The sequence below is a fragment of the Oncorhynchus mykiss genome, chromosome 6 (genome assembly GCF_013265735.2).
Source record: "Oncorhynchus mykiss isolate Arlee chromosome 6, USDA_OmykA_1.1, whole genome shotgun sequence".
Lineage (NCBI taxonomy): Eukaryota > Metazoa > Chordata > Actinopteri > Salmoniformes > Salmonidae > Oncorhynchus > Oncorhynchus mykiss.
The window spans coordinates 29769512-29787487 of record NC_048570.1 but is presented as its reverse complement, the minus strand read 5'-3'; the positions used below and the strand labels follow the sequence as shown (position 1 = coordinate 29787487).

The 17976-nt window shown below is 41.6% G+C and overlaps 1 protein-coding gene across 2 annotated transcripts; it reads left to right on the top strand.

Annotated features, from left to right (window-relative positions):
* The first annotated feature begins 559 nt into the window (after nucleotides 1-559).
* LOC110525697 (arginine/serine-rich coiled-coil protein 2) lies at nucleotides 560-17564 on the top strand. 2 transcript variants are annotated; one of them, XM_021606060.2, is made up of 11 exons: nucleotides 587-707; nucleotides 2131-2169; nucleotides 2408-2564; nucleotides 5300-5340; nucleotides 10225-10394; nucleotides 10494-10616; nucleotides 11752-11874; nucleotides 16001-16080; nucleotides 16191-16459; nucleotides 16653-16742; nucleotides 16836-17564. In XM_021606060.2, exons 1-11 carry the CDS (start codon nucleotides 702-704, stop codon nucleotides 17022-17024), a joined length of 1287 nt encoding a protein of 428 aa, XP_021461735.1. In that variant the 5' UTR covers nucleotides 587-701; the 3' UTR covers nucleotides 17025-17564. The 2 variants fall into 2 exon arrangements, with proteins under 2 accessions (XP_021461736.1, XP_021461735.1); XM_021606061.2 differs by lacking the exon at nucleotides 2131-2169 and having other exon boundaries at nucleotides 560-707.
* The last annotated feature ends 412 nt before the right edge of the window (nucleotides 17565-17976 follow it).

Genomic DNA, 17976 nt, shown 5'->3' with positions numbered 1-17976 from the left:
ATTCAACAACAGAGCAATACAAACCTTGTTTCAGCAGGATGTTGTATCTATCTATTATGTCATGCCTTATTGGAATGGATTTATTGATAATATCTGTTGGGAAAAGTTTGGATGTTGCCACACACATAACTACTTGTTAACAAAATTAAGGAAGTTTCCTTTTAAATTATTCATAAATATTATCTTGCCAACCACTATATGAAGAGGTTTAAGGAAAACATCAACTCAAATTGCTCCTTTTATAATGATCACCCAGAAACAGTGTTGCATCTTTTTTGTCATTGTATTCATGTAAGAAAACTGTGGCAAGACATCAGTAGATGTATAATTGAACACATTTATGAAGATTTTACACTATTGTGAAAAAAATAAAAATAATAAAAGATGCAAAACTCTACTTACTTCCGGAAGCTGTGTAGCGGGACCAAAAAGAGATACGATTATTTAAAATCTCTCTGATAATACTCTAATTAGTTTTACTCATTTTTGGTGACTTTGACGAACTAATATAAGGGTGTTTGTTTATTTATTTGCGCTCTATAGATTCAAATAGCCATTTCCCCAATATTTGTTATGTATGCGCACGCGCAAATGATGATAGTCATCCAGGTTATAGCTAGCGAGTAGAAGAGACTGGAAGAACTGGAATAGCACGTAAAGGAGAACTCCAATCTAATTTTAGGGAGTTCCTCACGTGTACCATGACGGTAAGTGCTTACAAAAGAACACAAAATACATTACCATCGACTTCATATAATAATTTGTTAACTACTGCTATTTTAAAGATGTTGTTTCATCAAGATGGCGTCTCTCTGCCCGTGAATTACAATACTGTAGTGGCAGCCATGTCGATAAGCCAGCGAGTTTAGGTTAGTTAGATAAATTAGCTAGCCATCTACAGATACTTTGGCCTGATAACCGTCATTAGCTAGTTAGGTTGCTTTTACCAGGTTGGCATGTCGTGTTAATTTTGTAAATAAATGGAAATTCTCCTTCATATAGTTATTGATCAAAGTTTGCTTGCACAGCCGTTACTTAAACCTAGCTAGCTAACGTAAGCTACACAACTATCTATGTAATTTAGCAATGCATGAATGAGTGATGTTGTTTTGCCACTTGCAATCTAGCTAATTAATCTCTGTTTAGAACGACCCCCTTCATTCATTAACTGGTTTTGTAGCTCCGGTATTTTGTAGTAGTAGACAATGGACCTGATCGGACAGCTCAGAGCCTCTGCTCTTTTCTGTCCATAAGAAACAATTGGATTAGTGGAAGAGGCAGGGCTACGTCCTCCCCTTTTATAGGTGTGCAACTTTAACAAACCAGCTGGCCATGGCCATCAGGATCTTCATTGGGTGTATTGGTAGGGTTGGAGCAAATACCTGCATTGCCATTACCTGTCCAAGAGGAGGGCTTTTCACTTCTGAAATTGCTTTTAGGGAAACAAAAAAAATATATTTAGTGAATCCATGTTAGTGTAAGGGAGGTACAGTGTGTCCAGTTGCATCGGTGTGACTGAGAGTAACCTTGCCAAAGAAACTTGTTGGGCCTCAGAACTAATGTCTAGATTGCCTAAACATCCCTGTTACCATCGTTACTCTGTGGATATCAGTCTGCAAGTCGCTGTTAAAAAAAAAAAAGTCAGTCTCTACAAGCCAGAATATTGAATACAATGATGACATTTTAAATGCACTTTACCGGTTGTCTGTGTTGTTGGTCCTTTTGGTGGTAGGAAGTGTAGATGGGATAACGACAGGAAAGTGTTGTTTACCTGACTTTTGGCGGCGCCGTTAGGTTCTGTTTGTATTTGCCATCACTTGATACACAATATGTAAACAGCAGCCCAATGTAACAACGTTGTCCTTATGTAGGAGGTAATCTGAGACAAAATTTCAAATGTTATTAACCTAAGCGTATTCCCTCGCAGTCAGTGGAAATGCTTGTGACTTGCTCATTCGTTGAACACAGCACCTGTATAACAAGAACCAGTTAGAAAATAGGAAATTCGTTTCCTACTTCCGACTAGCACTTAAACACTGCAATATTGTGTGAATTGTTGAAAATACAAACCAATTTTCAGACCAGCATACTGAAAGTTGGATTAATAACACACTTGATATTTTGTCCTAGATTACCTCCTATTTGAGGACTATATCAGCGGACAACAAAGTACGTTCAAAATAAGTTTATTCAACAGTCTGACTTGTGATGGGATTGTTCACAAAAAGTGAGCCTACGTGTTAGAGGTGAGAGTGGAGAGTTTTCCACTCTCGGAATTATAGAGGCTAATGTCTAGGCCTTGCTCAATGTGTTAACACAGGCTTGAGTCGTCATTCATTTCCCCTCAAACCTAGTGGAGGGGACACCAATAACTAAGGTTGAATAGTGTGTGTTTTCTTCGATTTAGGCACGTGGCGCCGATTCGACTGATTTACTACCCTTGATGGGCTCTCTTTACACGGATAAAAGGAAACACATTATGGAATCATCCAAATCGCCCAGAAGCTCCAAACACCACCATTCACAATCGAGGTCACGCTCCAGGGACCGAAAGCGCAAATCAAGTAAGTTAAATGCACTGAATTTGATAATGCATAATGTTTGTAGCTTGAGTTAACACATTCAGGTCACTTGGTAGGTCACACATCCATCTTCAGATCCCAGGCCAACTGGTCATGGCATTTGTCTTTTGACATAAGTTTAGGGACAGAGCTGTACCTTGTTGTCAGAAATAGTCAAGTGCAAAAGGTGATTCATCAGGTTCTAGACTGAGTGGAACTCGGGTCTAGTTGTATAACATATACCCAGCTTGCGTGTTATTTCACGACCTGTGACTGTGTTCGGATTGGCAATGCGGCGTTTGCATCACCGAACAGTGCCCAATAAATAATTAAATCCCGTTGTTTGATTGACATCCATATTTGATTTGGGGAGGGGGGAATAGAATCTAGTAACTGGATTTCATAATTTCTTGTGCACTGATAGGTAATGTAAGGGATGCCAGTTTAATAAAACTGTCTTCTGACTATGATATACAGTCATGGCCAAAAGTTTTGAGAATGACACAAATATTAATTCTCACAAAGTCTGCTGCCTCAGTTTGTATGATGGCAATTTGCATATACTCCAGAATGTTATGAAGAGTGATAAGATGAATTGCAATTAATTGCAAAGTCCCTCTTTGCCATGCAAATGAACTAAATCCCCCAAAAAACATTTCCACTGCATTTCAGCCCTGCCACAAAAGGACGAGCTGGCATCTTGTCAGTGATTCTCTCATTAATACAGGTGTAAGTGTTGACGAGGACATGGCTAGAGATCACTCTGTCATGCTAATTGAGTTCGATTAACAGACTGGAAGCTTCAAAAGGAGGTTGGTGCTTGGAATCATTGTTCTTCCTCTGTCAACCATGGTTACCTGCAAGGAAACACGTGCCATCATCATTGCTTTGCACAAAAAGGGCTTCACAGGAAAGGATATTGCTGACAGTAAGATTGCACCTAAATCAACCATATATATCGGATCATCAAGAACTTCAAGGAGAGCGGTTCAATTGTTGTGAAGAAGGCTTCAGGGAGCCAAAGAAAGTCCAGCAAGTGCCAGGACCGTCTCCTAAAGGTGATTCAGCTGCGGGATCAGGGCAGCACCAGTACAGAGCTTGCTCAGGAATGGCAGCAGGCAGGTGTGAGTGCATCTGCACGCACAGTGAGGCGAAGACTTGGAGGATGGCCTGGTGTCAAGAAGGGCAGCAAAGAAGCCACTTTTCTCCAGGAAAAACATCAGGGACAGACTGATATTCTGCAAAAGGTACAGGGATTGGACTGCTGAAGACTGGGGAAAAGTAATTTTCTCTGATGAATCCCCTTTCTGATTGATTGGAAAAAACTTGTCCGGAGAAGACCAGGTGAGCGCTACCATCAGTCCTGTGTCATGCCAACAGTAAAGCATCCTGAGACCATTCATGTGTGGGGTTGCTTCTCAGCCAAGGGTGTGGGCTCACTCACAATTTTGCAGTTTGGTGACGAACAATGCCTTTTCCAGCATTATGGAGCACCTTGCCATAGGGCAAAAGTGATAACTAAGTGGCTCGATATTTTGGGTCCATGGCCAGGAAACTCCCCAGACCTTAATCCCATTGAGAAATTGTGGTCAATCCTCAAGAGGCAGGTAGACAAACAAAAACCCACAAATTCTGACAAACCCCAAGCATTGATTATGCAAGAATGGTCTGCCATCAGGCCCGGAAGTTCATTGACAGCATGCCAGGGCGGATTGCAAAGGTCTTGAAAAAGAATGGTCAACACTGCAAATATTGACTCTTTGCATCAACTTAATGTAGTTGTCAATACAGGTTTGACACTTATGAAATGCTTGTAATTATACTTCAGTATTCCATAGTAACACCTGACAAAAATATCTAAAGACACTGAAGCAGCAAACTTTGGAAATTAATATTTGACTCATTCTCAACTTTTGGCCACGACTACAGTACCAGTCAAAAGATTGGGGACACCTACTCATTCAAGGGTTTTTCTTTATTTGTACTATTTTCTACATTGTAGAATAGTGAAGACATCAAAACTATGAAATAACACATGGAATTATGTAGTAACCAAAAAAGTGTAAAACAAATCTAAATATATTTGAGATTCCTCAAAGTAGCCACATTTTGCCTTGACAGCTTTGCACACTCTTGGCATTCTCTCAACCAGCTTCACCTGGAATGCTTTTCCAACAGTCTTGAAGGAGTTCCCACATGCTGAGCACTTGTTGGCTGCTTTTTTTCACTCTGCAGTCCAACTCATCCCAAACCATATCAATTCAGTTGAGGTTGGGTGATTGTGGAGATGCAGTATGCAAAAATCGCACCACCATTTCCTGGTTGCAAAAATGTATATAGTTGGTCTAATTTCAGTTTGTGACAAACTGAATAGTGTAAAGAATAATTATACCGTCTAAACCGCTGTGAAATATCCTTTCAATAACCCCAAATATTGTATTTTCAGCAGTTTGAAGCTGGTGTACAAAACTGAATGTAAATGGCGCAAAAACTTAATAACTGGATGCATAGAAATAGCGCAGATAGAACAGACCTCATGCTTCTTGGACTTGCTTTCAATGAGTGATGAGTCTCGAACTCGCAATTCTATGTGAATTTGGTCGGGTCACCCCAAAAACTGACATTGCAGCTTTAACTGTGTATATGACGGCGTGCGCTCCAGGGCTTAGGCAACCCTAATTTGAAGGTGCAATATAATTGGTCACTGTTCTCACCAATCCGTTTTGTTACTTTTACAGGTGACAAAAAGCACAGACGAAGTCGGAGCAGGAGCAAAGAGGTAACTAATATTAGTTCATTTTAGTGAACTAAAGTACAGCATTGTCACCATCTTGAATGTCGTTAGTTTTTTTGTCTTAGATCATGGTAAGTACCAAACAACAGTGTAGGCTATTTCACCTGAATCAAAGATTAAGATGGGCATGGAATTAATTCAATTGAAGAAGATAATTTTTAAAATTTACACTAACTTATTCTTCTTGGACATCTGTCACTAAGTGTAGCTGTCCATACTAGATGGTGAAGATTGAATATGTGGGATATTTTTCTTTTGAATAAATCCTGTGTGTAGATCACATGATAACATTTCTACAATAAATCATACTCAGCGTGCTAAAGCACGAAGAGACACTGAACTGAAGACGCTGCTGACATAGCAAAATTATATGTCTACTACTCGGACAGGTAACTATCAGCCATTCAAATTCATACTTGCCTCCTAGAATTAAGAAAATAAAGGAAATTACAGCCTTTTACTGGGTTCAATTCTAGCTGCATTGTTATTACAATTACTCAAAAGACAAACAGTCTGCTGGCAGTAACCTTATTAATCCAATTCATTCTTAGCCTGCCTTTTGAAAGCTGCACTTGTAGATGGGGAAGGGAATGTAGTGTTACATGAACCAAAACAAAGGTATTAAAACTGTCTCTGAGATGATCTACGGTAACCTACATTGTGTTTAAGGCTTATAATACATGTACCTACCATGATATATTTGAAACAAAACTAAGTAGAAGTGGCTGTACTTACTTGGTGCACTTGAGTAGGTGGTGGACATGACAAAACATATGCACTATAAGTTGGATCTACTAGTCTACATACACTGAACAAAAATATAAATGCAACATGTAAAGTGTTGGTTCCATGAGCTGAAATAAAAGATCCCAGAAATGTTCAATGTGCGCGAAAAGTTTATTTCTCTCAAATTTTGTGTACAAATTTGTTTGCTTCCCTGTTAATGAGGATTTCTCCTTTGCCAAGATAATCCATTCACCTGACAGGTGTGGCATGTCAAGATCATTACACAGGTATATCTTCTGCTAGGGACAGTTAAAGGCCGCTCTAAAATGTGCGGTTTTGTCACACAACACAATGCCACAGATGTCTCAAGTTTTGAGGAAGCGTACAATTGTCATGCTGACTGCAGGAATGTCCACCAGTGCTGTTGCCAGAGAATTGAATGTTAATTTCTCTACAATAAGTAGAGAATGTGAATTCACAGAAGTGAATCAGACCCCTTGACTTCTTCACATTTTGTAATGTAAGAGCCTTATTCTAAAGTGTGTGTGGTATTTATGTGTATATATACTCAGCAAAAAAAGAAACGTCCCTTTTTCAGGACCCTGTCTTTCAAAGATAAGTCGTGAAAATCCTAATAACTTCAGATCTTCATTGTAAATGGTTTTAACATGGTTTCCCATGCTTGTTCAATGAACCATAAACAATTAATGAACATGCACCTGTGGAACGGTCATTAAGATACTAACAGCTTACAGACAGACGGTAGGTAATCAAGGTCACAGTTATGAATTCATAGGACACTAAAGAGGCCTTTCTAAACACCAAAAGAAAAATGCCCAGGGTCCCTGCTCATCTGCGTGAATGTGCCTTAGGCATGCTGCAAGGAGGCATGAAGACTGCAGATGTGGCAAGGACAATAAATTGCAATGTCTGTACTGTGAGACACCTAAGACGGCGCTACAGGACAGACATCTGATCGTCCTCACATTGGCAGACCACGTGTAACAACCTGCACAGGATCGGTACATCCGAACATCACACCTGCGGGACAGGTACAGGATGGCAATAGCAACTGCCCGAGTTACACCAGGAACGCACAATCCCTCCTCAGTGCTCAGACTGTCTGAAATAGGCTGAGAGGGGCTGGACTGAGGGCTTGTAGGCCTGTTGTAAGGCAGGTCCTCACCAGACATCACCCGCAACAACGTCGCCTATGGGCACAAACCCACTGTCTCTGGACCAGACAGGACTGGCAAAAAGTCTCTTCACTGACGAGACGCGGTTTTGTCACACCAGGGGTGATGGTCGGATTCGTGTTTATCGTCAAAGGAATGAGCGTCACACCCAGGCCTGTACTCTGGAGCGGCATCGAGATGGAGGGTCCGTCATGGTCTGGGGCGGTGTGTCACAGCATCATCGGACTGAGCTTGTTGTCATTGCAGGCAATCTCAATCTCTGTGCGTTACAGGGAAGACATCCTCCTCCCTCATGTGGTACCCTTCCTGCAGGCTCATCCTGACATGACCCTCCAGCATGACAATTCCACCAGCCATACTGCTCATTCTGTGTGTGATTTCCTGCAAGACAGGAATGTCAGTGTTCTGCCATGGCCAACGAAGAGCCCAGATCTCAATCCCATTCAGCACAACTGGGACCTGCAGGTGCCTTGGTGGAAGAGTGGGGTAACCTCTCGCAGCAAGAACTGGCAAATCTGACGCAGTCCATGAGGAGGAGATGCACTGCAGTACTTAGTATCTGGTGTGGCCACCAGCTGCATTGACTGTTACTTTTGATTTTGACCCCCCCTTTGTTCAGGGACACATTATTCCATTTCTGTTAGTCAAATGTATGTGGAACTTCTTCAGTTTGTCTGTTTATGTCTTAACACATGAAAAAAACATGTTACGTTTGCTGAAAATAAATGCAGTTGACATTGAGGACATTTCTGTTTTTGCTGAGTTTATATATAAATATCATCAATCTACACACAATAAAGCAAAACCAGGTTTTAGACATTTTTAAATGTATTAAGAATTTTTAAATTACATTTTACGTAAGTATTCAGACCCTTTACTCAATACTTTGTTGAATCACGTTTTGGCAGCGATTACAGACTCGAGTCTACTTTGGTATGACTCTACAATCTTGGCACAACTGTATTTGGGGAGTTTCTCCCATTCTTCTCTGCAGATCCTCTCAAGTGCTGTCAGGTTGGATGGGGAGCGTTGCTGAACAGCTATTTTCAGGTCTCTCCAGAGATGTTTGATTGGGTTCAAATCCGGGCTCTGGCTGGGCCACTCATGGACATTGAGACTTTTCCCGAATCTACTCCTGCGTTGTCTTGGCTGTGTGCTTAGGGTTGTTGTCCTGTTGGAAGGTGATCATTTGCCCCAATTTGAGGTCCTGAGTGCTCTGGAGCAGATTTTCATCAAGGATCTCTGTACTTTGCTACGTTCATCTTTCCCTCGATCCTGACTAGTCTCCCTTTCCCTGCCTTTGAAAAACATCCTCATAGCATGATGCTGCCACCACCATTCTTCACCGTAGGTATGGTGCCAGGTTTCTTCCAGATGTGACGCTTGGCATTCATGCCAGAGAATCTTGGTTTCTCATGGTCTGAGAGTCTTTAGGTGCCTTTTAGGCAAACTCCAAGCGGGCTGTCATGTGCCTTTTTTACTGTGGAGTGGCTTTCATCTGGCCACTCTATTGTTAAGGCCTGAGTGCTGCAGCGATGGGAGAACCTTCCAGAAGGACATCCATTGTTGTAGAAAATATTAAACCAAATACTTCTCAGATACAGGAGCTTGTAAATTCAATTAGACTTTATTACAAAAGTAACAGAAGCCTAGCAGTTCCATGGAAAAACTGCCTCATTCTTTGTGCTTGGCTTTTATACAGTTTTACCCTTGCATAACATTGTCACTCCACTTTACGAATCATGTTATCTTACTTAGTTTCCGTTCTCTTATTGGCTCAGATATTGGGGCATAGATTCTATTAGTGGCGTGACATCCCTTAGTTAATGTTCTTGTACTATATTGTCTATGTATGATAACCCATGTGCGTGTCCAGTAGCCTTCACAAGATTAGACATGGCACAGACCAGGCACGTTAGTCTACCTTGCCTCATCTACACAGATTCTGCTTACGTTCTGTTTTTTACGTGTCCAATGGTCAATTCGATGTTGATCCAGCATTGTACACTCACATGGGCTTCAGCCTTCATTCTGCTTACACATGTCTAATATTTAAACTTATATTGCTTTATTCTTTCTATTTCAAAGAGAACAGTATCGGTACTGAGAATCATCAGATGACTGGAAAATCTCCTACACCATCTCCACAGAGGAACTAGAGCACAGTCAGCGTGACCATTGGGTTCTTGGTCACCTCTCTGACCAGGGCCCTTCTCCCCCGATTGCTCTGTTTGACCGGGTGGACCAGCTCTAGGAAGAGTCTTGGTGGTTCCAAACTTCCTCCATTTGAGAATGATGGAGGTCACCTTGGGGACCTTCAATGCTGCAAAAAAAAATGTGGTACCCTTTCCCAGACCTGTGCCTTGACACAATCGTGTCTCTGAGCTCTACGGACAATTCCTACGAACACATGGCTTGGTTTTTGCTCTGACATGCACTGTCGACTACGGGACCTTTTATATAGACAGGTGTGTGCCTTTTCTAAATCATGTCCAATCAATTGAATTCACCACAGGTGGACTCCAAGTTGAAGAAACATCTAAAGAATGATCAATGGAAACAGGATGCACTGGAGCTCAATTTCGACTCATAGCAAATGGTCTGAATACTTATGTAAATGAGGTATTTCAGTTTTAAATTTGCTAAAATGTTCAAGCCTGTTTTTGCTTTGTCATTATAGGGTGTTGTGTGTAGATTGATGATAAAACAAATTATTCAATCAATTTTAGAATAAGGATGTAACATAACAAAATATGGAAAAAGTCAAGGGGTCGGGAATACTTTCTGAAAGGCACTGTATGTTCGGTCGGTTTCTGGTGATCAGTCTAAATCTGTCTGAAATGAGCAAGAGTTCTCAACATGCTTTGGTATTTTCTGTATCAAACCGTTGTACTAACGCTCTTTGTTGCACTATTTTCCTGAAAGAGACAACTTCTTCTTAAAACAGGCACGAAGGAGGGACTCTGAGAAGCCATCAAAATCTCACAGCAAGTCGGATGAGCAGCCGGAGCAGACTGAGAGGGGCAGGGAGAGACTTTCTGCAGAGAATGGGGAGGAGCGACACCGGCGCAAAGACAAGAAGGGGAGGAGCCACTCCAGGTCACTCTCACGGGACAGGTGGGTCTAGGTTAATGGAGATATTTTACATGCTGTCTTGATATGTATTGAGACTAGTAACTGTAAACTGGGGAGCATTTTATTTTCACACTGTTTTAGACGTCATCGCAGCAGAAGTCGGGACAAACGGAGATCGCGGTCCCCGCGGGAGAAGAAGAAGAGGGCCAGCTCCCGGTCGGGTTCAAAGACCAAACACCGCCACAGGAGCAGGAGCAAAAGCAGGTAGGTTTCTCTTGCTACTCTCCCTACTATTCTTTGTTTGTCGTTGATAACTATCTACCGCAGTCCTGACTACCTACCGGTCGGTCGTTACTAGTTACCACAGCCACAAAGTCATAAACCCTGCCCATTTCTACACTTTCTCTTCTGTAATTTTAAATCTAACCACACTGCTGACCTTATGCCTAACACTAACTATAATTTTTGGTTTTATACATTTTTACAATATAGCCCATTTTGACTTTGTCAGTACCATGATGGTATTAATGCTGTTTTAGGTTCTCTGTTGTGTGCCGTGCCTCTATGTTGTCAGTACGTACCTCATGTTCCACTTCTCATCAGTTTGATGGCTCGTTGCGGTGATGTATGACTGCATGCTCTTAGACATCCAACAATCTGTTAATGTCACGTATTGCGGTTGAGAGCTCGCGCTTTGTACTTGCATAGCAATCACCATACAATTTCTCTCTCAGGGCTGTCACGGTTTTTCGACATGGCATCTTGTAGTCTGGTTCTAGATATGTCATTAGGGGGGTTTTGAAGCTGACATCCTCTACCATTGACGATGGCTGCATATCAACAGTAATCATTTCTGTCATCAGCGCTGTTATTTTCTTTCTCATTCCCTAATCACACTGCTACCAGCAACGGGTTGGGTATCATGCTGACTCCCTTTCAACATTGCACCTATTCTGCCACTGTAGCTCCACCACAAAGTTTGCATTTCATCACCTTCTCATTTAACTTCTCAAAATATTGCCATACAGGACTTTGCTGCTGTCACTTCCCTGTCTCACTCTGCCATTTTTCAAAATGTTAACGACGAGGACTTGCAGAGCACTTTATATCCATGGCAAATAATTTAAAAGCTTAATATCTCCTACTAATGTTACAGCATTGTTGCATTAGGTAATTGTTACTTTTTCCAATGATGGTCAGGACCTGTTAGTGGTAGTTTTGTGATGACTTTACTGTGGTTGTCATTTTGTTTAAAATGTTTTTGTTCTATATGTTTACACGTTCACACCCCTATTGGTAACCACTCCTGTGTGCCTAATGTTTGCCCCTCTGTTTGTAACCGTGTGTGTGAGAATGCATATCTTTCTGTGGATCTTGAAATGCTATGATGTCTCTTTAGGGAGCGGAAAAAGAAGACTGATAAGGTGCGCAGAAAAGAGAAGAGTCGTAGCAGGTCTGTGAGCCCCCCGGCTTTCCGGGGCAGAAACACTGCCATGGACGCTCAGGAGGCGCTGGCCAGAAGGTACTGCAGTGGTTTAGAGGAACTGTGACTTGAAGATTTGTTTGTTGAGTGTCTGTTTAATGTCACGTGCACCAGTACAGTGAAATTCCTTTCATAACCTCTCTGGGATATGTGGGATGCTAGTGTCCCAACCTGGCCAAAGCCAGGGAAAATGCAGAGTGCCAAATTAAAATACTATAAAATCTAATTTTCATTAAAGCACACATGTAAGATACCAAATTAAAGCTACACGTGTTGTGAATCCAGCCAACATGTCAGATTTCAAAAAGCCTTTTCGGCTAAAGCAAATTATGCTATTATCTGAGGATAGCACCTGCGACACAAAACACAGAAATAAAAAATATAATTCATGCCTTACCATTGACGAGCTTCTTTTGTTGGCACTCCAATATGTCCCATAAATATCACAAATGTTCCTTTTGTTCGATTAATTCTGTCGATATATATCCAAAATGTCCATTTATTTGGTGCATTTGATCCAGAAAAACACTGGTTCCAACTTGAGCAACGTGACTACAAAATATTTTAAAAGTTACCTGTAAACTTTGCTAAAACATTTCAAACTCCTTTTGTAATACAACTTTAGGCATTTTTTAAATGTAAATAATTGATAAAATTGAAGACTGGATGATCTGTGTTCAATACAGGAAGAAAACAAACTGAAGAATGCTTTCTGGTCACGCGCCTCTAACAGTACACTTCAAGTGACCCTCGTTCAAGATAGCCGTACTTCATTACACAAAGGAATAACCTCAACCAATTTCTAAAGCTGGTTGACATTCAGTGGAAGCGATAGGAACTGCAAGAAGGTCCCTTAGAAATCTGGATTCCCAATGAAAACCAATTGAAAAGAGTGACCTCAAAAACAAACAAAAAATCTGAATGGTTTGTCCTCTGGGTTTCGCCTGCTAAATAAGTTATGTTATACTCACAGACATGATTCAAACAGTTTTAGAAAAACTCTGAAGTTTCTATCAAAATCTACTAATAATATGCATATCTTATTTTCTGGGGATGAGAAGCAGTTAATTGAATTTGGGCATGCATTTCATCCGCATGTGAAAATACTGCCCCCTGTCACCAAGAAGTTAACTCCAAACCCAACAATGCAGTAATCAAAATCAATGTTGCACCAAAAATAACATCAGAACAAAAACACACCAGAAATGGAAATGAATAAGAACACAAGAAGGTAAGTAGCTATATACAGGGTCAGTTCCAATACCATATTTAAAATGTGCAGGGATACTGGAGTGATCGAGGTAGATATTGTACAGTGCATTCGGAAAGTATTCAGACCCCTTCCTCTTTTCAATATTTTGTTATGTTACAGCCTTATTCTAAAATGTATTAAATAAAAATCCTCTATCTACATACAATGCCCCGTAATGACAGTGAAAACAGGTGTTTAGACATTTTTGATCATTTATTAAAAAAAATAAAAACACCTTATTTACATAGGTATTTCGACCCTTTATGCGACTCGGAATTGAGCTCAGGTGCATCCTGTTTCCATTGATTATCCTTGATGTTTCTACAACTTGATTGGAGTCCACCTGTGGTAAATTCAATTGATTGGACATAATTTAGAAAGGCACACACCTGTCTATATAAGGTCCCACAGTTGACGGTGCATGTCAGAGCAAAAACCAAGCCATGAGGTCGAAGGAATTCTCTGTAGAGCTCCTAGACAGGATTGTGTTGTGGCACAGATCTGGGGAAGGGTATCAAAAACATTCTGCAGCATTGAAGGTCCCCAAGAACACAGTAGCCTCCATTCTTAAATGGAAGAAGGTTGGAACCACCAAGACTCTTCCTAGAGCTGGTCGCCTGTTCAAACCGAGCAATCAGGGGGCGAGTGCCTTGGTCGGGAAGGTGACCAAGAATGTGATGGTCACTCTGCCAGAGCTCCAGAGTTCTTCTGTGGAGATGGGAGAACATTCCAGAAGGACAACCTTCTCAACATCCTTGATGTTTCTACAACTTGATTGGAGTCCACCTGTGGTAAATTCAAATAATTGGACATGATTTGGAAAGGCACACCTGTCTATAACACTCCACCAATCATACCTTTATGGTAGAATGACCAGACGGAAGCCACTCCTCATAAGTCACATGACCGACTGCTTGGAGTTTGCCAAAAGGCACCTAAAGGACTCTGGCCATGAGAAACAAGATTGAACTGTTTGGCCTGAATTTCAAGTGTCACATCTGGAAGAAACCTGGCACCATCCCTACGGTGAAGCATGGTGCTGTGGGTATGTTTTTCAGCAATAGGGACTGGGAGACTAGTCAGGATTGAGGGGAAACCTGAACGGAGAAAAGTACAGAGATCCTTGATGGAAAACATGATTGCCCCAGACTGAGGTCCTGAGCAAAGGTTCACCTTCCAACAGGACAACAACCCAAACACGCAGCCAAGACAACGCAGGAGTGGCTTCAAGACAAGTCTCTGAGTGGCCCAGCCAGAGCCCAGACTTCAACCCGATCAAACATCTCTGGAGAGACCTGAAAATAGCTGTGTGGCGACACTCTCCATTCAACCTAACCGCTTGAAAGGATCTGCAGAGAAGAATGGGAGAAACTCCCCAAATACAGGTGTGCCAAGCTTGTAGCGTCATACCTAAGACTCGAAGCTGTAGCTGCTGCCAAAGATGCTTCAATAAAGTAATGAGTAAATGGTCTGAATACTTGTGCAAATGTGATATTTCAGTTTTATTTAATTAGTTTTGCCTTGTCATGGTGTATTGTTTGTAGATGAGGGGGAAAAAATAATTGAACCAATTTTAGAATAAGGCTGTAACATAACAATGTGGAAAAAGTCCAGGGGTCTGAATACTTTCCGAATGCACTGTACATAGGACTAATTTGTTGTATTACTTGTGAGGCACAGCTGAGTGAGCTTAATATTATTAAAAAAATGTACCTGACTGAAGGCCTGCATCTGTTCGGAGTGAGGGAGCAGCGTTGCGGCTGCATCTCATCCGACTCACCGTCCCTCCGCTCTCCCTCCACTGAGAAAAGGGGACACAGACTTCCAGCTGATGGTGCAACTTAAGAGTCACTACATTATTTCTGCCTTGTGCAGCAATTCATGTCACTCCTATGACCAGAGAAAGTGAAATAATCCTTCAAATGGAAAAAAAAACACAACCCGCTAATAATAACAGGGCAAACTTATTGGAACATTTTGCTATACTCGTTCACTGCTGCTGCAGTGCTGGTTGTAGCTTGACTGGAATTAAGGTAGATGCACATTTTTATGGCTTATGAAAGTGTATATAATGCTGAATAACAACTTAGTCAATAAAACAGCAGCTCATTGCTCTATTCGTTGAGACTCGTAGTCATCTCACAGTATTAACTTTGGTGTGTGTTCGAGTCTTCTTTTTACAGTCTATGGCCAGCTGTAGGCCTATAGGTGCATTTTAATAAAAAAAAGAAAGACCTCAAGGCTTTATCGTTGGGTTTTCTACAGAAATGTTTGATCGACCAGGAATGCTTTGGAGATCGACCAGTCGATTGCGATCGACCGGTTGGTGACCACAGGTCTAGGATGATGGAGTTGTGTGCATAACCAGCCTCAAAGCCCTTCATGATTACAGATGTGAGTGCTACAGGGTGGTGGTAGTCATTGTGGCATGAAGCCTTAGTTCTTGGGAACAAACATTATGGTAGTGGGATTTCAGACAGGGGACAAGGAGAGGTTGAAAATTGAACATGAATATGCCCTGCCAGCTGATCTGCACATGCTCCGAGAACGCGCCTTGGAATGCCTTCCAGCCCTGCGGCCTTGAGTGTTGACCTAATTGACCTTACGCATGTCGGCCTCAGAGCGAGCTCTCCCAGTCCTCTGGGTCGATGAGGGTGCTCACGCATGGTATGGTGTTATTGTCTACGCATCCATAAAATGCATTGAGTTCATCTGGAAGAGAGGCATCATTGGGCAGATCACAGTTGGGTCTTCCCCTGCCTCATGCATTGGAACCTTTGTAGTATGATTCCGCCTAATTCCTATATTGCTGCCTGGAGGTCATATCGGGACTTCTTGTACTTAAAGTAGCAGACAATCTGCTCCTAAAGCCTGGCTGACATATGAACACTCTTTACTCGCCTTTATCTCCAGGTTGGAAAGGGCAAAGAAACTGCAAGAGCAGAAAGAAAAGGAGATGTTGGGGAAACAGCAGCATCAGGAGGTACCTGCAGGTGAGACGCTCTCCTCGGCCATCAATTACACCTACAAAAAATGTAATCCGTGAATAAAACCATAGAAACGGGTCACTAACATAGACCCACTTTGTTTTTTGCATTTCTAGTTCCAGCTCCCCTGCTGTCTGACACAGTAGTAGTTGCTGCTGCAGTTGCTACCAACCCTGTCCTCAATGTGGCAGCTCTCCTGGCCTCAGGGACCCAGGTCACGCCCCAGATCGCCATGGCAGCGCAGATGGCAGCCCTACAAGCCAAAACCTTAGCAGAGACTGGCATTGCTGTGCCCAGTTATTACAATCCCTCTGCTGTCAACCCCATGAAGTTTGCAGAGCAGGAGAAGAAAAGGAAGAAGCTCTGGCAGGGAAAGAAGGAAGGGGTAAGATGTTATGCTATGTAGTGCAATATGTAGAGCACTGGTTATTTGATGGAGCAGATTCTTTACTTTGTAACATCCGGAATGTAGAACTAGTCACTTAATGAAAATAAATATTGAGGAAAAACATGCAACTTCGCTTATGGTGGCATGATTGTTGCAAGTTACTAATACATGCAAATTGTTTGTTTTGAAGGACAAGTCACAGACAGCTGAGTTGTGGGAGAAGCTGAACTTCGGAAATAAGGACCAAAATGTTAAATTTCGTAAACTGATGGGCATCAAAGTATGTTTAACGGAGTCCTTTTATTTTCTCATTTGAGTGTGTACCATGCTGCAGAGCCTTGCATTTCTAACACTGTGGTTTCTGTCCTGTCAGGGGGAAGAGGAAGGTGGTGAGACCTCAAAGCCACTCAACGACGAAGGCCTGAAGACCCTGCAGCAGCAGGAGGAGATGTTCCATAACCTGGACGTTCAGTATGAGATGGCCAGGTCCCAGACCCACACTCAAAGAGGCATGGGACTAGGCTTCGGCTCTTCATTCTCACGGGGCATGGACACCATCTAATGCCAAACCATGCACTGGCTTGCCCTTGCTTTCTTTCTCATTGGTCTCTCCACTCACAGCTAGCACTCAAGCTTGCATGGATGTTGTTGCATTGGATCTGTCATTTTATTTAGAAACAATCTCACGTCTTTTAAACATTCTCATGTAAATAGATGCTGAGTTTTCCTCAGTGTACATCTTTTCTGAATTATGCAATAGTTTAATGACAGTCATGCTGGCTGGATTTAGATTTGTTTGAGAAATGTGATTGCATATCTGTTTTTTACAAAAAAATGTATATATTTTGGATTGTTTGAAATGGAACATTATGTAGATCAAGTAAAATTATTCTGTTTACGTTCATTTACCAAGTTTCTTTACAAATTGATCTGAATCCTAATCTCAATATGTAGTGTCATCTTTGTTTCCTTTCTACTGAATGGGAATGTAAAACAGTGGATCATATTACTAAGATGTCTACTAGGCATCTGATGGTTTCATGGAAAGAATGAACAATAAACTTACATATGTTCTTGAAATAAAAGTCCATTTGTGTTGAAGTGGTCCCAGGTGTTTGTTTTGGCCATAAATGCTTTTTACAAAGCAACAAAAATGATGTTGACTGTATTTCCAAGGGTCTTTGCTGAGAGAGGATGCAAACAGCATTGATGAATTAACACTGAAACATGAATGGTAAAATGCACACTTAGGCCTAATTGGGAAATTGAAGTCCATTAACAACAAATTACATGACTGCTCTTGAGGACATGGATCAGGCTCAATTATTGCCAAATAATGCAATAAAATGCCCTTTCACAGTAGCCTGGTGGAATATCGATTGTAAATTATCATTTGGGATCTCAAACCCAGTGGTAAAATTCATCAAGCAGTCCCAAATGTTCTCTAATGTAATTTCTGGTGCAGTTAGGCTTCATATCTCTGGAGCCCACTTTTTGTACCAGGCTAAATTCTA